The following is a 23,567-nucleotide window of genomic DNA, read 5'->3' as shown; positions in this document are numbered from 1 at the left end:
CGACTTAAATTATTATCACGTGTGTAATCCTGGACTACCGCCTTGCATTGCTCATGACATGTTTGAAGGTGTAGTACAAAGGGATTTGATGTTGGCAATTAACCAATGTGTTTCTAACAAATTGTTTTCTTACGATGAACTTAACATTAAAGTGAGCAAACTGCATTTTCTGTTTGAGAAAAAATACACTTTTCCTTTATTGAGCAAAGGTGACAAACTTCCTGGTAATGCATCACAAAATATGATGCTTTTGTTGTTATTCCCTTTTGTATTTCATGACGATGATAACCTCCATGTCTCTGCAATATGGAAATTAATATTATGTTTACGAAGAATTTGTTTGCTGCTGTTAAGTTTTAAAATTTCTCTTAATCAAGTAGCTCTGTTAAAAACTTTAATTACTGAGTATTTGGAAGATCGCCAAACTTTGTTTCCCAACGTTTCATTAAAACCAAAACATCACTTTATGTCTCACTATCCTTATTTAACACGACAATTTGGACCACTAAGGCACTTATGGACCTTAAGATTTGAGGCAAAACACCAGTACTTTAAAAATGCCATACGACATAGTAAGAATTATAAGAACATATTATTTTCACTATCAAATAAGCATCAGTTGTTTCAAGCACTGAATGCAACCCAAAATTTGTTATTTAATGACAGTGTATTGTCAGATGATGCTCATATACTAGGCGAGTGTGAAGTATCGTATGAAATGAAGAATCTAATTACAACTAACATTGGAAATATTGACATTCTCATATCAAACTATGTTACTTTTAGAGGTACCATTTACAAAACCGGTCAAGTAGTTTGCTATGATATAGACGCATTTGGATACTTTCTATTGTGTAAAATCCAGTTCATTTTAATAACCAAAGAATATGACGATATTTATTTTGTAGGTCAAAAGACAAAAATATTTTGTAATTATTACAATGATTTGTTTTACCAATTTGCCGATGAAACCGAAATTAACATTTTCGTTAAATTTAACAGTTTATTATGTCATGAACCACTTTTACAGTATTTAAGTACGACAAAAACTATTCTTTATAGTTTTAAGTCAACTCCGTATGTAGTATAAAGATTACATTTTACAAAGAAGTTTAAAGTATTTTAAATGTTAATTTTTCGATTTTAACCAAAAGTATCAATTTTTTTACGTTATACATACTGCAATCAATTTTTTTGCATTAAGGCGAGGCTTTCCGCTGTGTAACGGCACTGATTTAATTTATCTCATTTTATTTCACATTTTTGTCACTTTTCAGCGAGATATTGAGTTGAGGGTTTTTATATTGGAAAGATAAGAGTATGGTGTTGATGTATTAAATTCCAGATTTCTAAAATTTTGCATTACTTTTTGCTATTAATTTTAGAAAGCGTAAATAATTGCGGTATATCATACTGACGAAATGAAAAAAAAAATGAAAGAAGAGGCAAAATCAGTTCCGTTATATGCAGCGGAAAGTTTCGCCTTTATTGTTTCTCCTAACTTTGTGACTTACTATATTACATATTTGCAATCAATTAATTAGTAGGTACTGTTACTTATCAAAAAATCATTCTTCACTGTTAAAAATAATGCACCTATTCAATTAAAAGATATTACTTTACCTAAAAATGTTAATCAATATTTCACATACGTACAGCAGTTTCTAATAATATTTAACATACTGTTTAGATGCATCTATTCAAAGTATGGAATAGGACACGTACTCGAAAAGTTTTGGTTTGTGTTCCAGAGGAAAACGTTTATGTTGAACTGGTGTTAAAAGGTTAGTATGGTCGTTACTGTCCCGCGTTGTTTGTAATGGCATAATTGTTTCAGCTTCCCAAAAACTTGAAATAGATGGAGTGAAGCTAGTATTGGAGAGTGACGGAACCATAGTGGACGAAGATGACATCCTTATGTTGGTAAAAGAACAAATTCTAATTCTATTGCAAACGGGTGAAGAGTGGACCGATACGGATTGCATTTCTGGAGCTACATCACTAGCCAGTACTGTGTCTCTGGCCAGTACGGTTTCTCTGATAGATTCCGTTACTGCAGGTGCAGATGGCAATTATGACGAAAAAGAAAACATCAACATTGTAAATGCACGTATACTTCATGTAGACAACAATATGGAATATATGTGGACTAGCTTCGAAATTCCATGGAATAAGTTATCTGTTAATGTAATTAATGTATGCGAGAAGGGAGTGCGTGATAAACGAATAATAACAGAGATTGTGCATATGGTTGCAAACGAAATGATGGCTATAAAGTCTCTACCATCAAGCAAATCCATTAGAATTGTGGCCAATAAAATAATAACAAAATACCCAAATGTATTTAAAGATGTCGATGACGATGGGGTAACATTAGGAGATGGATGTAGCAGCATTTTTACAAAACTCCATGAAAGAATCCATTACTTAAATAGGCCACACAAGCGATTGTCTTCTAACCAAATATCTTCAAAATCTAAGAAAATTAAAAATTCCACTGCGGGTTGTTCCAACTGGAACCCTCCAGATGTAATAAATGACGATCAACACGATGAGGACTATAAATCTAAATTGTTAGAATTAGGAAAAAAACAGCAATATAATGACGAATTTTATGAATTAATGAACAGAACTTATACAGACCAAAGAAACTTTATCAACAGTGAAGATCCTCCCACCGTGCATAAAATAAAAGAAGAATGGCCTATTTTGTTCCAAATTCCAGCAATTTATTGGCATTTTCATAATTTAACCAAGGCAAACCTAAAGACGTTATCTGATGTTATGGCAGAAAAGTTTGAAAATATTTCAAAATATGCTTCTCAAAGAAATTTCAAAATTCCCAAAAATAACAACAAAGTATTAGATACGTTGGAAATTTTGTGCAACTTATATAAGGAAGATCTTGAAAAAATTTACCTAAAAGTTGAGGTAGGTGTAGTATTCGAGTATGAACATAAAAGGTACCATGAATTATTTTTGTTATAGAAAGACCCAGATCTGGATCATGATATATCATTTCTTTCGCCGTGTATTGTGGATGTAGGTAAGAGTTTTCAAAATTCTTAATTTGGTATTATGGATGTCCAAAATATAGAATGACACGTGGTAGGGTGTACAGTATCTACTGACAATGTTTGTGTTTAAAAAGATACAATCTTTTATGTTTTTTTTTCTGAAAAATGCCACATATCATTCTTTATTTACTTGTATGTTTCCAATTTATACAAGGTAGCAATACTCATTTCTGCTGCATTTATAAATAAAAGTTTTAAAAATCGAACTGCGCTAAATCAGTTTTGAATATCTTGTATAATATACAACGTTTAAAGGACCTCAAATAAATTAGTCATATGTACTATTTAAAGCTTCTAACACAATAATTTTTAAATACAGATTCGGGAGTTCAAAGAAAGCTGTTCATTGTTTTGGAAAAGGAGCAGGCAATTGAAGTTGAATCGATTGAGGAGGCAGTGCAAAGTCTAGTTGGGCTGTATTTTCTACTAAATTTACAGTATCCAAAGGAAATTTCCTGCGTCATGGAAACGATTCAACGATACTTTTTAAAAATCCACCCTGACGATGGTACTAAATCAAAAAAAAGTAACTCGTCTAAGCGCAAAGTTTTTGCGCTTCTAAATAAATTAAGAGACATTTAGAATGACATATCTTTATTTAATAATATATATAATCTTCACTATTTACTGAAATAGTATTATTTTTTCGAACTGTGTACTGAATAGTAGTTTTGTTTATTGGATTTTTTGTATTTTTGAATTATGCGTTACGTTGCAACATATAATACAAGTTTCTATTATGTTAGATAGTGGTTTTACTTTTACTTACCCCGTAGAAATTTACAAAAATGTAATGGTACAGTTACAATGTAAAAAACGTGCATCGCTATGTAAAATGCCAAAACTTGGTAAATATACTATAATAGAATAACATGAAATTTTACAAAAAAAAGTAAATTTTCAATGTAACATATGTATTTTAAATTTTAAAATCACAAATATATTGTGAAATTTTGTTACAAAATAATGGCTTTTTTACAAAGAAATTGTAAATCCGTAGTTACATATAAATTGTAAATGTACTCGTTTACTGAATGCTTGCGATTTTACATCAATTTTCTTGGTCACCGAAAAGCAATAATTTTATTGTAAATTTCCAAATCTGTTTTATCAGTGTACTGAGTTTTTTGTGCTCATTTAGAAGATGTTTTATAAGCAGTTCACATAGTCGGTCCCGGTCTCCGTTGTTGAAAGCATTTAGTTTGGTTCCTTTGACAAGCAGTGCCTCCCCCAAAATATCGTTTTTTAAAAATTTTTCAAGATCAAAGTTATTGAGGGCTGACATTTGAATATCTGATTTTCTCTCATACACAGTGCAAGAGGAAGCTGTCGATGTGTCTGTGACAGTGACTGTGTCTGACGTCTGGCTAATTGTATCGTAAATGGCCTCTACTGCGTTTGAAGTAGACGGCCTAGCAAGTGCTTCAAAATTATTTTCCAAAAATATGATAGGAATGTTGTCTGTGAGTGTTGTGTCATAACTTTCGTCATGCAATTCCACTCTTTGTTTCTTTTCTGGTGGTTCATCATTCTATAAAAAATCATAAATTCAATGTAGGAATTTATGTTGGCGACAATGCCTCACAAAAGAAAACGATTGTCTGAATGGCCCCATACCTCCCATACACTGAGCATGCCTGCAGTTTTTTTTTGTATAAAACTTTGTTTTTCAAAAAATTTGAGAAGATTATCTTAAACCTAGCAGCCAATCTCGCTGAATTGGGTACGCCTCGTGGTACGCATTTTTTAAAAAAAGATAAAAAATTGATTGTGTACAAAAAATCGAACCCGAACTGCCTGGGTGCAAACCAAGTACTATCCTAACCACTGCCAATCATGATTAAACCGAGTTCACATTGCGAAATTGTAGTGGAGAATTCAAATATAGACGTTTCGCATGCGCGGTGCGTGTTACGGTACGGAACTATTTAGCTTAAAATCAAAGGAAGCGTATGGCTAACTTCCACAAATGAATAGAATTAAAAATGCCACATGACATGACAAATAGTTTCCTTTCGTTTACTTGTCGACAACAAAAATAGGTACAATTACACGTTCTCACAGTTTTTATTACCTGATCCTCGACCTGATCTGAGCTAAGGCTTTTGATTCCTTGTTGCAGCTTAATTTGATCTCCAATATTAGGAGCCAATAATCGGATTTGGTCGTTAGTCAAGTGTTTTATTAACAAAGGGTCGTCAATATTCTGCTCTAAAAAATTCTAAATTTAATAAAATCCAAGAACAAATGTATCACAATAATAATAATAAATTAAAAAAAAATAGGACCGGATTTGACTATAGACGAAGGACATACAGACAGATACTAATCGTTACTTGATTTTATTCCGTGCGATTAGTTAACCAGGTTATACCTGAGCTCTAACAAGAGACAACGACCATAATCTTTATTTAGGGACATCAATAAAAAGCCAAAAGGCCATTCCATCCCTTCTCTACAAGCTTCTAAACTGATATAAACTAACCATGTTTTTATGTAAATCTTTTATAAAATCTGAATATGTAAATCAATATACAGGGTGCCCATTATGTATGGAATATAGTATATGTCTCGGTAATTATCGACTAACTAAAAAATGTGTATATAAAAGTTGTTTAACACTTTATTTTCCATTAAAAGAATATTTTTTTAATTTTAGTAAACAAATGATAACGAATATCTGCACTTATAATTTTTTTAAATAGCTATATACCCTTTCATTAGGCTCATTTGATAGATTATTTTTCTCCTTTCAATAACGTAAAATTTTACCACTCTTGATAGTATAAGAAATTAATTTAGTTTGGTCTTTAAGGTTTAATAAGATACGTACACATTAATTTGTTTCATTTTTATGTAGGATATCTATTAGTGTTATTAATGTACCTTATTATACTTAAGTTTTTTAATTTTTTGGAAAATTTTCTTGCATAGCGAAGCTAACATGTTACGTCATAGAAAAGAGAAAAGAAATCTCTCTCAAATAAGCCTAATAAAGAAGTACCTACATTGCTATTTAAAAAAAACTCAATTGTTTTCTGAAATAAAAATAACTGAATAATGTTTCATTACGGGAAGTAAAATATTAAACAACTTTTTTATCGAAAATGTTTCTATAAAATGGGTATTTACCGAGATATATACTATTTTCCATACATATTGGGCACCCTGTATACACATAGGTATTATTCGATTCGGAAGTTTAAACCGGTTTTAAATCTCGATTTCTTTGTAGCTAATGCACCGATTAAAAAAATAAAATCGGTTGATTAAATGACCAACATTCCTTCCAAATTATGAATCATTTAGGTAACTACAAGTCCTATTGAAAAAATTAGCATGAAAAACTCAACATCTAAGAAAGAAAAACGATAGTTTCCATCCAAAAGTATATACATTTTATATAAAAGCGGCATTACTTGACACAGGGGCATTTTATTTTAAAGGGAGAGTTGAACGTCTTGGATTAATTTAAATCTTTTGCCTGAAGATACCAAGAGCTTAGCTTGAGAGATGTGATACGGTCAGCGTACCTCTTTTTCGTTGCCAAAGGAAAAGACGTGGCCATTTTAAATAGTTATAAATAATACAAATAACAGGACATGCATCAAAGATACGTAACAAATCTACATAAATATCATCAACAAAGTACATATACCTACACATGACCTAAGTATAAAGACAAGTGCAGAGTAACTTACCTTCAAAAACGTTAAATAAATGGATTAATTTCCATTTACTTAAAAAGATTTTTACATTTTCCATACCGCACTGATATAACATACACGTCAGTGTCAATAAATGAAAAAAATCACTTTCGGCTTTAAAAATGCGCGTAATAATACTATAGTAGCATTAGTAGCTATAAAAAGTAATAAAATAAAGTAAGAGCAAGGGCAGCTAACACGTTGCATGTGAATATGAATACATACGTAATACGGATTGCAATGTGCGGTAGTTGCAAGTTTCGAGCATGGGAGAGAATTCTCAGAATATTCACAACATACAAGATCTTGTTACTTGAATAAAGAAACACAGATTTTGTTTAAATTGCTGAAATATACAAACACTTCAGCAGTTTTGAACAAAAACCCATGGCATTTGTTATTAGTAATTAACGTTCAAGAGAGCCTAGGGTCAATTTCAAGAGAAAGGGTTTTTTTTTAATCAAGGACATTTCATTTGTAGCAAAAAAAAATCTATTCTTGACAGATTATTTCTCTTGCTTGTAATAATTTGTAATCAAGAGAACCGGTGACTTTGCTTTAAGGGTACCTATTTTTAGCGCATTTTTGCAAAAATTTTTTTTTGTAAAAAGTAGCTTTTAATCTCACTTTGGCTGGCTGGCTAGCTGGCTGGCTGGCTGGTCGGCTGGCTGGCTGGCAGTAAATGCGCGCCCGTAGAAAAACGCTTGTAAAAAGACAAGGAGTGTACATGTAACTATCGGGGCCGTGTAATTAAGAACGTTAGGGATGGGGCTACAAGATTTGGAGTCGACGACATCTGGACGCCATCCCCGAGCGTATTATACTAACCTGGAGATTTTTCAGTTTTTATCTACCTTCTTCTACAGTTTTTCTCCGATTGTTTTCAAATTGGTGTCGTCGGGAAGATCTTGTCAACGCGCACAACTCCTGCGTGGCGGAATTTTGTTTTTTTTCCTAGGGGCGAAATAAACCACCTTTTGCGCGGCGCGCTTCGAGGGGTAGTCGACTTTGGGCGCCCAAAAGTTTCTTACAGCGCGAATCGCGGTCTCTCTTTCTCGTGTCACTAATAGAAGGTCGAGCTATGTGAAGTACCCAAAAGTTGAATACGATTTTATGCCGGGATTTTAGCGAAATCTACCAAAATGTGAATTACGAATGAACGGGACGTCGGAACTGTGTATCGACAAAGGGAATGTGGTAACCCCCGACGAGATCTTACTGATGGTGGAGTCGAAACTTCAAATCCGAATTGTTGCGGGTGATCAGAAGTGGGTGTCGACAAAGGGAATATGGTAACCCCCAAAGGATTTTACTGATGGTGGAGTCAAAACTTCAAACGCGAATTGCAAGTGCACGGTAAGTGAGAAAATGGTACCGACAAAGTGAACGTGGTAGCTTTCGGCAAGATCTTATTAATGGTGGCGTCAATATTGGCTAATAAAACACTGATCTGCCACACAAAAATGCGCTGAAGTCCCTTCGATCTCACACGAGGACTTTGATCATTTTTTTTCAGTGTACCATCGCTTGATAACACGGGTCTATTGTTTTCATCTACAATGGGCTGCAACACTTGATTTTCCATTTTTAGGTTATGTTGACATATCAACCGCATCTACCGATTCGAAAGGTAGGTCCAGGATCTGTTAAACCGGTTTAGTCAACCGCTAAATTATCGAATGTGGTTTGCTACATATATTTATATTTTCGAACGCTTTTAAAGCAACCGGTTGAGCCCGGTTTAATTTTCGTAAATGCCTATTGGTGTGACACAAATGTCATCTAGGTATTGTCAGTAGCTGGCAGCTATTATTAGTTAATTGGTGCCTGACGATTAAGTATTTCCAAGTGTTATGGCCATATGCACCGTTTTTTATTTAAACTGCGCTTACGTAAGCTCGCTTAAGTAGTTAAGCGCTATACATAATTTTTGGTAATGCACCGTACCAAACTAAACCGAGTTTTGGTAAACCGTGAATATGTTTGGCAACGTAGCATTTTTAACCCACAATGCACTTCGTCTACTCAGTTGTTTGACATGTTATAACCTCAAATAACATTGTGAATTGTGATTGTAGTATTGTACAGATTTCACGTCTTTGTTAAAACTATACAAATATGAGCAACGCAAAAGTTCGAGTGCCCAACTTTTCCAGTACAGAGAAGCTTCATCTTTTAACGATTATATCTCAAAAATATTACAAGATCCTAGAGGACAAGAAGACTGATCGCGTTTCAACGGGACAAAAAGAAAAGGCGTGGGACGAAATAGAAGCCGAGTTTAATGCTTCATCTACCTGCACCACATACAGAAATGCACTGAGCCTCAAGAAATGCTATGAAAACCGAAAAAAAGAGCTCCGGAAAACTTTAGCTACTAATAAAAGAGAAGCATTATTAACTGGTGGCGGTCCACCGCCAAAGAAGAAGAAAGATGGGGACGATACACTGATGGATGACATTTTAATGGCCATTTTAAATGAGAAAACTTTGTTGGGTCTTAAAAATCCATTTGATGATGATGCAGATGAAACGGAGATACCCCACATTGAAGGTAATGAGGAAGTTGTTCTTGAATTAGAGGCATACCCATGCGAAGTTGCAACTACCGAAAACTGTGTAGCGGATACTGTTAATGTGGAAGCACAGGTAAGTTTTTATCAGTAATAGTTAGTAGGAACGGTTACATAGACCTAACTAAACCAGTAACTTAATTGTGTGTATATCGATAGTAGTGGTTACAATTTGTACTGGACAAAAATGTATCTGATTGAATCAAATTTTAGAGTTCCATTAACGCTATCCAAATGCCAGTCCCAACAATGAATTGGAAAAAGTATGTTCCAAAACAGCTACAATGCCCTACAAGTGCAATTCTACGTTTCTCAGAAGAGAAAGAAAATATACCGGAACCTGATAATGCCCCAGCACCCAACAAGGTAACAATTTTTTTAATCGTATGATGACTTTTAATTGCAACGTTTTGTAGGTTAACACTCCAAAGAATGCAAACAGAAGAAGACCAACAACAGTAGTCAAGACACTTACATCATCTGAGATAGCAAAAAAGTACAATCTGTTACTCGACAAAAGACTAAGCTTAGTAGATGCACAAATTAAACATTTACATGCAGAAAATGAACTTGTTCTTAAGAAACGTGAATTGGAAATTGAGTTACTGCATATTCAAATAGCAAATGAAAAATATGTAGAATAATATGTTACATGTGGTAATAAATAACAATTTCGTTTTTTATAACTATACCTTTAATATTATAAGTTTGCAAAATGATTATTTATCAGGTCTGTCCTAAAATCATAATTAATATTTTCATTTACATTTATAACAGGAATCTGTCCTTGTGCAATTAAATAATCCAATTCTTCTGCATTGATGTCATTTGGAGGTGGTGGAACATCGTCACGCATATTAATTGCAATATTATGCAAAACTGCTGTAGCCACAATTATTGTTAAGCCAGTTTCCATCTCACATCGAAGCCCATAACACAACACTGGGAATCTTCTTTTCCACACACCATTTGTCCTTTCTATGCAATTGCGGGTACGAATATGGGATTCGTTATATAATTGTTGTGGTCGAGTTATTGGATTTAAAAGTGGTGTTAGTAAATATTGCTTTAAGCCATATCCACTATCGCCTAAAGTAAAGATTACATTACTTTCTGCCAGCTAATTAGAAGTACATTATGATGTATTTAATATTAACAGCAATTACCAAGCATAATAGCAGATCTAAAGTGTCCAGCTTCAAATAGTGTCTTTAAGCGACTATTGTTAAAAATAGTAGCATCATGTGCCGAACCGGGCCATCTGGCCACAATGTTACTAATTTTTAAGTCACTATCACACACAAGTTGCACATTTATTGAAAAATATGACTTGCGGTTTCTGTAGACTTCACTATCCTCCCCTCCTGCAATGTTATAGTTTAGGTCTGTTATAAAATTTTTATAAGTTAACCTGGAGATCGAATTTTAACGTGTGTTCCGTCTAGGCATCCTATTACCCGAGGGAAACGTGCTACTCTATAAAACTTGTTTTGGGTAGAAATTATTCCCTCAGGAGTCGTAGGCATTTGTATGAATTGATTTCGCAGAGCAGCAATTTGTTGTGATACTTTTTTCACAATACGAGAAACGGTGCTTTGGTTCATACACATGTAATCACCAACGTTTATTTGATGACTGCTACTTGCATAGAATAAAAGCGTGGTTAGCAGCTGATTGATTGGTGATACACTGTTATTCCTACAACATAATTAATAATAAGCGCCCTATGATTATTTTGATAAAAAAGTGCCATAATGCTGGCCCATACACTATAACTCGTATAGTGCTTAAAACAGTCACTTACAAATCATTCTCAAACTCCAGCTGATTTTCTATTAGTTCTAAAACTGACATTGTGGCCTGTTTAGTTAATCGAAATCGCTTCAGGAAATTAAGGTCATCCATTTCTTCAAAGAAATTTGGTCTTTGGTAAAATTTTCGAGGAAATCCAAACTCAATTATTTCCAGAAAATCATGATCATCGTCTAGTATAATCTCATCTTCAACTTCCATCGCAATCGACTTCTACAAGAGCAGATTATATTTTATAATTTAAAAAGTGAGGTTAGTTTGTAACAAAGCTCAGCTTAACACGCTAAAGCCTCCAAAAATGAAGGTTTAATATTAACGGCGCTTAAGCTCCTTTTTTACTACGGTGCATACCATACTGTCAACTTCAGCGAGCTTAAATATTAAGCTTGGTTTATGATACCACGGTGCATATGGCCATTAATTGTTATTGGCGTGTCGTCCATGTTGGTATGACCATAGGCTCCGCCCAGAGATGGGCGTCAACGCGTCGACTTTAATAGCGTTTTCCATTTGCCTACTTCGAGTGCTCTCGCGTGCACTATATTAAAAATTTGTCTTCCATTTGCAACAATATTAGTCGTGTTCGATTCACGTGATTTAGATCAGTTCATTTTCACTTCGGTCATAGAGCGAACTGATTTGATTATACCTACTTTGAATAGAACGACGAAAAATAGTTTGACAGTTGACAGTTGTATTAGTTTGTTTATTTATTTTTGAGGTTAACATTAAAGGTTTTTTTTTCGTGTTTTTATATTATTGTTGTTATTAAAATGGATAAAATACTATTTGACTACGTATTTGAAGTAAGTATAACGAAACTATCCTTTCCAAATTAGAAATGGTATTTTATAGAGTGACAGCACATCTTCTTCAGAGCTGTTGTCGACATCCACAGATGATGAATCTGACGAGTTTGAGAATGTTAATCAAACTGTTAAAATAGAAAATTATGTCCAGAAGACTGTATCTAATTATTCGGACGAGACCTTCAGAAGGCATTTCCGCACTGAGAAAAAGACTTGGTGGTCCTAAAAAAATTGATTTGTTTGGAAGTCATATTGTTGTTTTAAATAAGTGTTTGTGGTTTCAAACAAACATTATTGATGATACATTAATCGATTTTATTACGGCAATAAGAAAGTTTTCTTAAAGCAATTTTTTTGGCGATAATTGATATATTTTTACATGTAGCAAAATACTATTTTAGAATTACTTTGTTATATGTGAACAATTGATTATTTGTATTAAAACATTATGTTGTTTTAGATAATAACAGCTTTATTAATAAAAATGAAGTTGTTGAAATTGAAATTAATAATGAAAGTATCTTGTAAAACGAATCATGTTATTGTTTTTAAAAATTGTTTGTGTGTATGACCCAAACTAACCTGAACAAATTGTTTCTTTCCAACAAGCAAACTGTATAGGTGCAAGTTTGTTTCTTAATGCGTTTCATTCATTAGGATTAGCTTGCATATGATTGCATCATTCAGAGTCGGCTCAATTATTATTTATTACGTTCCTTCTTACTCTTTAACACAAAGCCTATTTATTCATGGGAAGTTGAAAGTGCTGTGAGGATTGTTTAAGACTAATAAAACGAAATGGAAAGAGTGGAAACTGTAGAAAATCTGCTGCATTTGTGGGGATTTAGTGATTTGTGTAAAAAATTTGAAGGTAAGTTCCTTAATTTTCTAGCTTTGCATGCATATTATTTTTATTATGAAGAACCGCAGTATTAAGCTGTACCTCGGGCTGGACAATAGCTCGTTGATAAATTTTCATTTTCATTAATATAATGAAAGATGAGGTTTATAGGTTTTCAACGCCATTGACCGGTTCCCATGTTTCAATTTTCAATAACGTTTGCAAGGAATAAATTTATTTGTGGTAAAGTTATCTGTGCTTAACCGTAACTTAACATTTGGTTATTATAAAAAAAATTGTTTCCCACATCCTTATGTTTTTTAATATTAGAAAATGCTTGTTATATTAAAACTGGATATTTTTGCCAATAACTACCTACGCGTTTTAACCACACAAGCGTAATCGTAAAGCGTCGCGTTGTGCGTTATTCAAAGAAGTTTTGTACTGACCAGGTGTTTGTAATTAAATTTCTAGAACATCAAATCACGTTGGATATTTTACCATCTTTAATTCAGGACACCTTTCTCAATGATATAATTCCCCAATATGGAAGGCGGTTGATTTTCAAGAAGAAAGTGGAGGAATATCTTGGACAGAAATATAAGGACACTGAATTGTTAGAGGTGAGTTCATGCCTCTTCCTGTTTGTAAGTAAGTAATTAATTTAGTGAATTAATATATTAGGAGGAAACCCTGGATGAAACCAACATTGACAATCAAGGTATAATATCGTTATCTGGAGCTGATATCATATCGTAAGTGAACTAAGAATTTAAGCTAACATGTTAGCAATCACTTATAGATTCTCGGCTACAAGGGACCAACAGGTATCCCACTCCCCAGTTGTATATGATTTTCAAATACCCAGCTCATCAGCATCTTCATCTACATATACATTGCTGTCAAATGCTAGTGGTTATTCAAGTACTCCAAACATTCAGAGTGAGGATGAAGGTCCCATAAAAAAAAGGAAGCTCTCAAAAGTGGAGGATTTCAATCTAAAATCCCTCTTGGAGTCTACCTGCATCGGTAGAGCAATTTTAAATTTATACCAACTGAAAGGCAGTCTTGATGCCACCTGTCAAGGTCATCTTGTCGATATCATATCTACATATTTTCTTACTGGAGATTTTGAGTAAGTCTTATAATGTTATATTAATACTCCACTTTGAGTCTATTTCAAATTAAGTTGGCACTATTACTAACTTTCTTATTTGTAAAGTAGTAAGAAGGTTAAGTTATCAAAATTGTGTCTACTGATTCCAAATTTGTAACTAAAAAAACATCCCATTTTTCAGATAACAAAAATGCATATGACAGCTTATTAATTCTGTATAAAAGTTTTTAATACGCCATAGCCAAAATACTTCAAATAAACAAGATTTTTTAATTATGTCTGTTTCGACCTAGTTAACCCTCGAGTTAAAATGGAGTTCGTTTGCTCTTAAATTTACGATACAATCTTCGAATTTGAAGGGGCGATTGGCGTGTTCAGGGTCCTATCTACAATGCTTTAACTCAGCTTCGCTTAAATTTGTCGGTGGATACGGCCATTTCAGAATTGGATTCAGTACACAAAAATACATAATTTTGATAATTTAATCGTCTCTCATCTAGTAATTAATTACCTAAAGTTGCTAAATTTGTAGGCGTTTGACAAATTTTCACTTCAACGCTATTTGTGACAAAATCATAGAGACATTTCCGAAGGAGGTGAAAGAAGCTTACTACACACCACCCATTAAGAAAAGGCAATCAAGGGATAATAAACCCGGTATTGCAAAAGGAAAGTTGGTAGACAAATATCGGAATAAGTTGACTTTTTTACGAAAGGCAAAAATTCTACCGTCAAGATTAACTAGTGTAGACGACGAGGAGGAAGAAAGGGTTGTACTTAACGGTGAGTTTATTTATGTAGTTTCGATTCATAAACTTATTGCGCAGTCTGTCACTGCCAAAACATAATGATTCTGGGATTTCTCAACAATCCATATTTTTGTATTACATAATCCATAATTGACAGCTTCATGACACTTTGAATATCTATATTAATTTGACAATGGGCTTGTTCATAAGACTCAACAGTGTTGTGGTCTTATGTCTCGATCACTACTTTGACATGTAGTGCTACTAAAAATGGCCGACTGCTCCGTAAAGTGCGCAAAAGTAGCGACGTCCGACGTACCTAATTATAAGACGTATCGGTAACTATTCCACAACAGTTGTGTCTTATAAACGTGCCCATTAACTAATCTGAACTGAAATTGAATTATTTTTATTTTTATAGTGGATGACTTAGAACAAGCTAGCCTAAACTGGCTTAAACATAACATAGAACCATGGTCGACGGTAACCGATCATTGGCAATCCACTTTTAATGTTAGACACAAAAAATTGCAGGCAGACATAACCCTATCAGACATATATGAAGAGTGGACAATTCTCAAGCAACCGTTGGGACATACTTTGGTAATTAATTAGTTTTTAGCCTTTCTATGATCAAGAACGTATTATTTTCAGATCGACCACGATTTTGAAAAGTTGTTCCCCGATGTAGGAAACTTGTTCTATAACAACTGGGATGTAGTGCTATTAAAACTTATAGAGATACGAAAGCATGTGTTAAATGAAACCGATCAATTGTTATTAGATATCTTAAAGACCGATGCCGTAAATAAAGGTACATTGTACTTGATATGCTAATATATACTTTCATTTCTTTCGTTGTAGATTACCAGGATTACCTTATGCTAACCTTGTTAGCTTCTCTACTTCCTTGTCGAGCGAGACATGTAAAAAAAAATAAAAACCAATGGAAGCCAACAGTTCAAGAATGTAGAGACGGAATTGTAGTACGCGTAGCTGTAAGTTGCATGTGTGTTTTGGATTTTTTTAAAATAATGTATTCTTTAGTTACCAGGAGATATTCAGACAGCCATTGAAAAAAAGCGAGAAAAATTATTAAAAGAAGGATTAGTTCTACAACCATTTATAATTGTTCAGGGAACCGGCACTATTATTAACCATATATATGTAAGTGTTGATAATACCTTGTATATTGTACCATCGATTCTAAAAGCCGTGGATGTTTGTTTCCGCTGCTATCACGTCTTTCATTTAAAGTACCCTATTGAAGCAGAACATTGTTGGCTATTTATACAGTTGGCATTGTACAAATTTAAGACCAAATGGGATATGCCCATCCCCAATATCTTTGACCTTGTGAATAAGGTTACGGTATAAGTTTTTTCATTTGTTTTTTAATATTTAATTTCGTTAGTGTTCTGTTTGAGTTTCTTTGTAGGCGTTTAAATTAATATAACTACATACGTATTCCTTTGCTTACTTTATGTCGTTACTTTTTATTAAAATTGAGACTTAGTTTTTTAAGATATAAGGATTTGTTTTTTTTACTATTAAGTTTCCATTTTTACATGAAATATTTATATAATCTATAATTTTTCATCTATTACTTTATGTCCTCTACGTAGTACCTATATTACCTTTAACAGTTCGAAAATGTTCACTTGCCAAAAATGTAATCAAAAATACAATCATTCTAACTTATTCCTCAATCACATGAAAATTCATAAATTAGAAGAATATTTCTGTTGTGGGTATCCATTATGTTCTAAAAAATGCAGTAACATTTCTAGCTTGCGCAAGCATATAAAACGGCAGCACTGTTCACATTCAACCTTGGCTACCTCAGATTGTCTGCAACCAGAGGCAGATAGCATTCACGATGTAACGTTACATAAAGCCGAACATACAGAATCAACCATTACAGATTCGGAAGTTAGAAATGGCACTAACAATTATATAAAAAATCTTGTACAATCTTTCTTTGTTAAACTATATCATGATTCAAGTGTCACAAGGAAAACAATTCAATTTGTTGCTGAAAATACTCACTGTTTGATATCAAATATCCTGGAGGATTTGCAAGTAAGATTATTGCCATTGCTTTCTGCATCCCCGCAACATAATTTAAGTCAAATAAAAGAATGTCTATTAATAAATCCATTAGATGAAATGCTTACTGAATACAATAGGTTTAAATCTTTGGAAGAAAATGGAGCATTTATCAGACCAATTTCGATTAATATTGGTAGTATATTGGATGATACTAAGAAAGGTGATGATGTTAGTATGATATATAAACAATCTCATTTATTACTTATTCCAATCAGAAAAGTTTTGAAACAGCTCTTGGAAATACCCGGCGTATTAAAAACCATATTAGATTTTATAGACAAGGAAACAAACAGTTTATGGATATCAAGTATATTTAATACTCAACTGTGGAATAAAGTCAAAATTAATTTTCAAAAAAAAATTGTTATTCCTCTGATAATGTATTTCGATGACTATGAATGTGGAAATCCGTTAGGAACACATGCAGGTGTGCATAAAATTGGGGCGGTATATTTCTCAATACCTGCTATTCCTCCACAATTTGCGTCAAGGTTAGAAAATCATTTTCTATGGGGCTTATTCTACTCGGACGATAGAAATCTGTTTGGGAATCAAACAATATTTAAACCTTTCGTTGAAGAATTGCAATACTTGTACAGTAATGGAATCACCGTTGTCACTGAAAACGGTAGTAAACAAATACATTTTATTCTGATACTTATATTAGGTGACAATCTTGGTTTAAATTCGGTACTGGGTTTAAATGAGAACTTTTCTGGCAATTACTTTTGTCGGTTTTGTAGATGTTGCAAGGAAGATACACAAGAAATGTGTAGTGAAAATAACGATTTCTCACGAAATGCTAACAATTATACCCTGGATGTTCTAAACAAAGATTTCGGCATTAAATCATATTGTTTATTTAACGATTTACTTTATTTTCATTCTACAACAAATTTGTGTTGTGATGTCATGCACGACATCTTCGAAGGAATCTGTAGATACGAAATGGCTAAAATAATATTTGGTTTATGTAAATATAAACGTTATTTTTCTATAATTCAACTGAATCGACGTATCAAGTATTTCGACTATAACGAACGCGTTGATATTGGTAACAGAATACCACCTATCATGGAAAATCAGGTTAACAAGGGTTATTTACATATGTCATCGTCCGAAATGTATGCTTTTGTAATATATTTTAGTATATTAGTTGGCGATCTTGTAGATGTGGAAGATGATTATTGGAAGTTTTATTTATGCCTTTTTGACATTATAAATATCATAATGAATGACATTATAAGCTCTGAAGAAATAAACTATCTAGCAATTTTAATAAATGATCATCATTCAATGTATCGTACTTTGTTTACCGAAAAATTAAAACCTAAACATCATTTTCTTACCCACTATCCTAGAAGTATTAAATCGGTGGGCCCTTTGGGTAAACTTTCTTCCATACGGTTTGAGGCATTCCATAAAGTAGGTAAAACAAACGCTCATGTAGTCACATCTCGAAGAAACATTATTCACACATTGTCTGTTCGGTATCAATTGAGACTGTGTCACAGGTTGATATTTAAAATTGGTTTACAAAATTCTATTGAAGTGGGCACTTCTGTAACGCTCGACTCTAATAATGAACGATATGTTTATTCACAAATTTTACCAATCCTTTTGAATAGACAATTTTCTATTGTAAAGTGGATTTTGTACAATGGCAGATTTTATAGCAACAATATTGTTTTAAAATTGGGCAACGATGCGTATGGCGAACCAATTTTTATAGAAGTATTTCACGTAATTTATTGTTCGGATGATTATATTCTATTATATTGTCAAAATATTGCCATATTCGGCAAAAATAATGATATTAAATCTTTTGAAATAGACTTGAACAATAGTTACAAAAAGGTAACTTGTATTGAATTAACTCAAATTAGTAATGCATATCCTGCAAAAATTCATACATTACCTGGAGGACATAAAGCAATTCTTGCGTTTAAACAGGAGTAGTTAATGTAGGTCACATTAGTTATTCAAAACCCTTCAATAAACCCTGATAAAATTTCAGTATAATATATTTCTATAAGTAGTGTTTATATAATATATAAGTAATAATATTAATGTGCATATTATATTTATAAATAATAAATGCATTTTTAACAAGAATTTTGTTTCATGTTTATCAAACCTACCGTTATTTCTCCAAAGCAAAACAAAATTTTTGACAAATCAATCAACTTTCTTGGTAACCAAATACGGTGTTATAAGTAAAGTTTGATTGGCTACCTACCTGTTTATCTAACATTAATACAACAATTTTGAAATTTTGTGATTAATAAATATAATTTTCTGCTTACTCGCTGTCAAATTTGTTAAGAAGAAATAAATATTATGGGTAAATAAATGATATTCTACAAAAGGTAATATATTATTGTGGCTAACAAATTGTAGTGTGGTAAACAATCTATATATAAATAAATCTAACAATTGAAAATTTACGATTAGTCAGATTTTAGTTTTCACCAATTAACATTTTTTCTTTATAAGTAAAGATTTATTGACTGTAAATAATTGATTTTGTTTTAATGACGCCTGATAAGCGTTAGGGAGAAATTATATGGACTCATTCCAAACATATTAATTACAATTATTTGAAAAAATATTATTCTTTTCTTAAATTAATATTCGTTGGGCCGTATTCAAAATGAGCATTTGTTTGAGACATCAAATTTTTATTTTTCATAAATAAGTTGTTTTCTCAGTGCGTGTGAATAGACCTGCGTTTCAACTCCTTCAAGGTTTGTTCTATTATCCTTCTATTACGATCGATTTATACAAGAAATCACTGTAACTGTATTATAAGTAGTACATGTTTCAGATTTAATTAGGTAGGTACATATTATTAATGATAATAGACTTCGCTTTGGCATCATTCTTCAGGAAAATTTTCTTCTCGTTTTCGCTTAACTCTTCCATGTCAGTTTTCTTTATTATAACCTCCTTCACACCCTTTTCGTCCAGAATGGCGCTTACTCGAAACTTCCAATTTGAAAAATTTGACGATGTCAGCATATAGGTATTGCAAATCACTCTTGGGATCCATCGTTTTTTTCCTAACCTTACTTTGTTCTAACAGCTTACTTCTGATTTATCTCACGCCTATGACTTCTTATTTCGAGTATTTCTGTGCCCATAACCTATTGGAATGTGGATAGCGGGGTGCTATTCTAGATAACAGAACGAAATAAATTCAACACCTAAAAACACGTCTATTCATATCAACGTTAGCCATTACATATACATATATATACCTACCGAATGGTATGAATTTATTATCACACGATTAGTTATTATTACAAAGGTATTAAGTTATAATTTGATACTGCATTCATAACATTAGGTTTGCTACTCCCACATAGGGTAAGTCCGGGAGAGATGCCCCATCGGGAGAGATGGCCAAACCCTTTAATTCGCCAAAATAAGGGTGCGGTCGAAAACTTACTACGTAAAAATACAGCAAAGCTAGCAGCGTAACCGCAGTAAAGGGGTTTTTTATTTGCTTTTACTGATATTACAATTTGTACGTTTTGAAATTTAGACCAGCTTTCAGTAAACTGTGCATTTGTGATCTTACCATAACCTTCAATATCTATCATTCATCATTCACTTTCTATTTCTATTCATGAAAATGGATACGAATGTTTTAAAAATTGTGGTAATAAATAATTTATTAGAAATCATAGATGATTCTAGTAGTTCAGATGAAGAGCTTTTTGCAATTACCGCAAATACACGGTACAAGAGAAAGGAAGCTACTCCTAGAATTGAAAATTATGTGGAAAATGTGGTACACTTATATGGAGATTCACAATTTCAATCACATTTTAGGTAAGAGAATTACATCTCCGATAGCAAAAGCCAGAACCGGTTGGTGTGCCATTATTCTTATTTTGTATAAAGTAGCTATTGATTTATTGATGTTTTTACATTTACAGAATGCAAAGGAGAACCTTTGAAGTTATTTTAGAATTAATAGCGGACAAAATTAGAGAAAGAACGGTAAAACCAGGACGACCTGCGATACCAGCTGAAAAGCAACTTCTTATAACGTTATGGGTTCTGGGAACTCCCGATTCTTATAGGTTGGACATGTTGATATGATAAATTTATATACTCATGCTAACCTATTTTAGATCAGTATGTGATCGTTTCGGTGTTGGGAAAGCTACTGCAATAGTATGTGTGAGGAACGTAGTTAGAATTTTGTACAACTATTCACACAGTTTCATTATGTGGCCAACAACTGAAAAAATTACTGCAAGTGTAGCAGCATTTAAAAATATGTCTGGTTTTCCAGGTGTAATCGGTGCAATTGACGGCACACACATCTCAATTACAGCTCCAAAAGAGCATCCAGAGGCATATGTGAACCGAAAAGGAATACATTCGATACAATTACAGGTTGTTGCATATTTGGCTACAAAGCAATATAATAGATATTTTCCAGGGTGTCTGTGATGAAAAAGGAATGTTTATACACTGCTATGCAGGGTATCCTGGTGCAGTGCATGACCAAAGGGTTTTTATGAAATCCGAAGTAGCAGAGTATTTAAAGAGTGCTGCCAAATTTCCTGGTGATGTACACTTACTAGGAGATGCTGCGTATATGTTGCATACGCATATGATGGTGCCTTACAAAGACAATGGTCACCTAACTCGAGCTCAAAAAAACTACAATTATTGTCACTCGTCCACCAGAATGGTAATTGAAAGATCATTTGGACTTCTTAAGGGAAGAATGAGAAGATTATTAGATAATCTTCCCATGATCAGAACTGACCTTATTCCACAATACATTATTGCATGCTGTGTTATACATAATATTTGCCTTTTAAAAAATGATCAGTTTCAACCTTTAGCGTTGCATACATCCGATAAGAATAACACTCAATGTGGAGTTAATGGCAATGTAGATACAAACGAAAAGGCATTGGCTAAACAAAAACGTGATGCAATTGCTGCTGCATTACCTACCCGTGAAGACATATGACATTTGACAATATAACAATACTCTTATGCACTGTAAAACATCAAAACACTTTTATTATAATAAATATCTACAAATTTTTCATTTTTATTTTGCAATTTGTTCGACCAAGAGTTTTAATAAAGCAATTGCTTCCGAGCTTTTGGCCATTCTTTCACTGTGGTGTCTTTCCCGGTCCTCTCGAATTTTCGTAAGAATGTCGACTACTTTTTTTGAGTTGGTCTCTAAATAATAAGATATGAATAATTTACATGTAAACAATAAGCACCTACTTTGGGGTGTGTTTGATAGACTAGGTCTTGTCGGTGTAGAAGGCATCGTCGCAGGCAAGTTAAGTGATGGTTCTGGGTTTTGAGAAGAGGATGCTGTTGCTACAGGTTCAACCCACGGTTTATTGCCAAATAGTTCATCCATTTTCTAAAATATCACTAAACTACATAGTATAAGAATAAACTGTACATACTTCTGTGTAAATCCACTCCTTTCTATCGTTGCCTGAAGTGTTATTGTAGTCCTTAATTTTTTTGTATTGTCGCTTAAGGGTAGCAAGTTTTGTTTGGCACTGCTTTGCTGTTACATTATATCCCTTTTTATTAATTAAAGAAGCAATCTGCTCCCAAAACAGTTTCTGTTTTATTTTACCCTTTACCAACAAATCTGATTTTGTATGATATACATCCAGCAATAATAATATTCCCTCGTGTGACCAACGGCCAGAAATATCTACAATTTACGAAAAGTATTACTTCAATATAGAATACATTTTACAATACCTTCTGTATTTTCCGAATCATTTTCATTAATCGGTATCGATAGATTGTCACTTGATGGGGACAACGGATTGTTACTGGCTGGGGACAACAGTAGATTGTCACTTGATGGGGACAACAGTACGTCTTCACTGTCATTCGGTAATTCCTGTGAACAGTTAATTCCTAATGTTTCAGTATCAGTATCCAATGATTGGCGTGTTGGATTCTTATTCCCGGGAACAGTAGAAGAGGCTTTACTGTTAATTATTGCATGTTGTAAAAGTACTGTTGCAAATGTGACATCTAAAAAAGTAAATTACAAACACATTTTAGGAATTTCAAAGTAATTTGAAGCATATTACCATTAACGGCCTTATTGTAATCCTCTTCATTCAGGAACAACTTAAATTCTTTATTAGTATCAGCATCAATTAAGGTTAACTCCATTTTAAACTGATCAGCTGTTTTGTTTACTGTCGTTTTACCACCTATTTTCGAGAAGCATTTACAGTAAAAGGTGTAAAAATTGACGCATGCGTACTTTAAATTATTCACTAAAGTTGAAGTAAATGTAGTAAGCGTCAGTAAATTTATGACCACTTATTTATGTATTCTCGGCAAACAATGCATTTGCAGTAAGTTTTCGACCGCACCCTAAGTGTAGATGTCTCCAGCATTGATACAGTTGCAGTGTATGGCGTCTACCGTTCACGTGCTTATTGCTTCGGGCGTAAAAACGTATTCAGTTTAATTTAAATGCAAAATAAGTGCTGGTGCAACATTAAAACTATCACAGGGTATCCGCCGGTCAAACATTTTATCAGGTAAGAGTCGATTTTCTTCAAACTTCTGTGATTTAATATCTGTATATAAGTGTATTGGGTGTTCCTAACCTATACATTGTTTTGGTTTCCGCCGGTAGAAATAATAATGAAGTGGGGCATCTCTCCCTTGTCATCGGGAGTGATGCCCCACTACCTGTCGGTAGAGATGCCCCAACAAAAAATGTTATTAAATGCTAA

General features: G+C 33.3%; 8 protein-coding genes across 10 annotated transcripts; 5 read left to right on the top strand and 3 right to left on the bottom strand.

Annotated features, from left to right (window-relative positions):
* The first annotated feature begins 1,412 nt into the window (after positions 1–1,412).
* On the top strand, positions 1,413–3,861 carry LOC116182895. The gene is made up of 4 exons (XM_031503457.1): positions 1,413–1,784; positions 1,838–2,931; positions 2,989–3,046; positions 3,397–3,861. Exons 1-4 carry the CDS (start codon positions 1,691–1,693, stop codon positions 3,657–3,659), a joined length of 1,509 nt encoding a protein of 502 aa, XP_031359317.1. The 5' UTR covers positions 1,413–1,690; the 3' UTR covers positions 3,660–3,861.
* Positions 3,862–4,053: 192 nt separating this feature from the next.
* On the bottom strand, positions 4,054–7,341 carry LOC116183035. Its single transcript, XM_031503636.1, has 3 exons — positions 6,779–7,341; positions 5,152–5,288; positions 4,054–4,608 (listed from the first exon to the last, which is right to left on the bottom strand). The coding sequence occupies exons 1-3, from the start codon at positions 6,858–6,860 to the stop codon at positions 4,129–4,131; spliced, it is 699 nt and encodes a 232-aa protein (XP_031359496.1). The 5' UTR covers positions 6,861–7,341; the 3' UTR covers positions 4,054–4,128.
* A 1,311-nt stretch (positions 7,342–8,652) lies between these two features.
* On the top strand, positions 8,653–10,003 carry LOC116182998. Its single transcript, XM_031503593.1, has 3 exons — positions 8,653–9,433; positions 9,571–9,723; positions 9,774–10,003. Exons 1-3 carry the CDS (start codon positions 8,903–8,905, stop codon positions 9,999–10,001), a joined length of 912 nt encoding a protein of 303 aa, XP_031359453.1. The 5' UTR covers positions 8,653–8,902; the 3' UTR covers positions 10,002–10,003.
* Positions 10,004–10,057: 54 nt separating this feature from the next.
* LOC116160071 (putative nuclease HARBI1) lies at positions 10,058–11,568 on the bottom strand. The gene is made up of 4 exons (XM_031473205.1): positions 11,162–11,568; positions 10,769–11,055; positions 10,524–10,721; positions 10,058–10,446 (listed from the first exon to the last, which is right to left on the bottom strand). The coding sequence occupies exons 1-4, from the start codon at positions 11,368–11,370 to the stop codon at positions 10,058–10,060; spliced, it is 1,083 nt and encodes a 360-aa protein (XP_031329065.1). The 5' UTR covers positions 11,371–11,568.
* Positions 11,569–12,761: 1,193 nt separating this feature from the next.
* LOC116160061 lies at positions 12,762–16,062 on the top strand. The gene is made up of 10 exons (XM_031473193.1): positions 12,762–12,849; positions 13,294–13,442; positions 13,504–13,574; positions 13,622–13,954; positions 14,469–14,719; positions 15,107–15,168; positions 15,220–15,288; positions 15,340–15,499; positions 15,550–15,683; positions 15,733–16,062. The coding sequence occupies exons 1-10, from the start codon at positions 12,777–12,779 to the stop codon at positions 16,060–16,062; spliced, it is 1,632 nt and encodes a 543-aa protein (XP_031329053.1). The 5' UTR covers positions 12,762–12,776.
* A 276-nt stretch (positions 16,063–16,338) lies between these two features.
* On the top strand, positions 16,339–18,756 carry LOC116160057. The gene has a single exon (XM_031473186.1). It carries the CDS (start codon positions 16,339–16,341, stop codon positions 18,754–18,756), a length of 2,418 nt encoding a protein of 805 aa, XP_031329046.1.
* Positions 18,757–20,227: 1,471 nt separating this feature from the next.
* Positions 20,228–21,877, top strand: LOC116182952 (putative nuclease HARBI1). Its single transcript, XM_031503522.1, has 4 exons — positions 20,228–20,634; positions 20,742–20,888; positions 20,940–21,207; positions 21,254–21,877. Exons 1-4 carry the CDS (start codon positions 20,429–20,431, stop codon positions 21,794–21,796), a joined length of 1,164 nt encoding a protein of 387 aa, XP_031359382.1. The 5' UTR covers positions 20,228–20,428; the 3' UTR covers positions 21,797–21,877.
* On the bottom strand, positions 21,403–23,172 carry LOC116182977 (trihelix transcription factor GTL1-like). 3 transcript variants are annotated; one of them, XM_031503574.1, is made up of 5 exons: positions 22,908–23,172; positions 22,567–22,848; positions 22,257–22,516; positions 22,066–22,210; positions 21,403–22,017 (listed from the first exon to the last, which is right to left on the bottom strand). In XM_031503574.1, exons 1-5 carry the CDS (start codon positions 22,990–22,992, stop codon positions 21,881–21,883), a joined length of 909 nt encoding a protein of 302 aa, XP_031359434.1. In that variant the 5' UTR covers positions 22,993–23,172; the 3' UTR covers positions 21,403–21,880. The 3 variants fall into 3 exon arrangements, with proteins under 3 accessions (XP_031359434.1, XP_031359428.1, XP_031359419.1); XM_031503568.1 differs by having other exon boundaries at positions 21,403–22,210; positions 22,908–23,033; positions 23,087–23,139; XM_031503559.1 differs by having other exon boundaries at positions 21,403–22,210.
* Positions 23,173–23,567: the final 395 nt, after the last annotated feature.

Source organism: Photinus pyralis, unplaced genomic scaffold, assembly GCF_008802855.1.
Source record: "Photinus pyralis isolate 1611_PpyrPB1 unplaced genomic scaffold, Ppyr1.3 Ppyr1.4_LG1, whole genome shotgun sequence".
Lineage (NCBI taxonomy): Eukaryota > Metazoa > Arthropoda > Insecta > Coleoptera > Lampyridae > Photinus > Photinus pyralis.
This window is presented reverse-complemented; position numbering and strand designations above follow the sequence as displayed.

Excerpts from the sequence above, each read along its gene's own strand:
- LOC116182895 (XM_031503457.1), top strand. The coding sequence starts at position 1,691 with ATGCATCTATTCAAAGTATGGAATAGGACACGTACTCGAAAAGTTTTG. Across the intron at positions 1,785-1,837 it reads TGTTGAACTGGTGTTAAAAG|CTTCCCAAAAACTTGAAATA; the intron begins GTTAGTATGGTC and ends TAATTGTTTCAG. Across the intron at positions 3,047-3,396 it reads GCCGTGTATTGTGGATGTAG|ATTCGGGAGTTCAAAGAAAG; the intron begins GTAAGAGTTTTC and ends TTTTAAATACAG.
- LOC116183035 (XM_031503636.1), bottom strand. The coding sequence starts at position 6,860 with ATGTTATATCAGTGCGGTATGGAAAATGTAAAAATCTTTTTAAGTAAA. Across the intron at positions 5,289-6,778 it reads TTTATTTAACGTTTTTGAAG|AGCAGAATATTGACGACCCT; the intron begins GTAAGTTACTCT and ends AGAATTTTTTAG. Across the intron at positions 4,609-5,151 it reads CAGATCAGGTCGAGGATCAG|AATGATGAACCACCAGAAAA; the intron begins GTAATAAAAACT and ends GATTTTTTATAG.
- LOC116182998 (XM_031503593.1), top strand. The coding sequence starts at position 8,903 with ATGAGCAACGCAAAAGTTCGAGTGCCCAACTTTTCCAGTACAGAGAAG. Across the intron at positions 9,434-9,570 it reads CTGTTAATGTGGAAGCACAG|AGTTCCATTAACGCTATCCA; the intron begins GTAAGTTTTTAT and ends ATCAAATTTTAG. Across the intron at positions 9,724-9,773 it reads ATGCCCCAGCACCCAACAAG|GTTAACACTCCAAAGAATGC; the intron begins GTAACAATTTTT and ends AACGTTTTGTAG.
- LOC116160071 (XM_031473205.1), bottom strand. The coding sequence starts at position 11,370 with ATGGAAGTTGAAGATGAGATTATACTAGACGATGATCATGATTTTCTG. Across the intron at positions 10,722-10,768 it reads CGTTAAAATTCGATCTCCAG|GAGGGGAGGATAGTGAAGTC; the intron begins GTTAACTTATAA and ends ATAACATTGCAG. Across the intron at positions 10,447-10,523 it reads TAGATCTGCTATTATGCTTG|GCGATAGTGGATATGGCTTA; the intron begins GTAATTGCTGTT and ends TCTTTACTTTAG.
- LOC116160061 (XM_031473193.1), top strand. The coding sequence starts at position 12,777 with ATGGAAAGAGTGGAAACTGTAGAAAATCTGCTGCATTTGTGGGGATTT. Across the intron at positions 15,169-15,219 it reads ACATAGAACCATGGTCGACG|GCAGACATAACCCTATCAGA; the intron begins GTAACCGATCAT and ends AAAAAATTGCAG. Across the intron at positions 15,289-15,339 it reads AACCGTTGGGACATACTTTG|ATCGACCACGATTTTGAAAA; the intron begins GTAATTAATTAG and ends TATTATTTTCAG.
- LOC116160057 (XM_031473186.1), top strand. The coding sequence starts at position 16,339 with ATGTTCACTTGCCAAAAATGTAATCAAAAATACAATCATTCTAACTTA.
- LOC116182952 (XM_031503522.1), top strand. The coding sequence starts at position 20,429 with ATGAAAATGGATACGAATGTTTTAAAAATTGTGGTAATAAATAATTTA. Across the intron at positions 20,635-20,741 it reads CAATTTCAATCACATTTTAG|AATGCAAAGGAGAACCTTTG; the intron begins GTAAGAGAATTA and ends TTACATTTACAG. Across the intron at positions 20,889-20,939 it reads GGAACTCCCGATTCTTATAG|ATCAGTATGTGATCGTTTCG; the intron begins GTTGGACATGTT and ends AACCTATTTTAG.
- LOC116182977 (XM_031503559.1), bottom strand. The coding sequence starts at position 22,992 with ATGGAGTTAACCTTAATTGATGCTGATACTAATAAAGAATTTAAGTTG. Across the intron at positions 22,849-22,907 it reads TTACAATAAGGCCGTTAATG|ATGTCACATTTGCAACAGTA; the intron begins GTAATATGCTTC and ends TTACTTTTTTAG. Across the intron at positions 22,211-22,256 it reads AGGAGTGGATTTACACAGAA|AAAATGGATGAACTATTTGG; the intron begins GTATGTACAGTT and ends GTGATATTTTAG.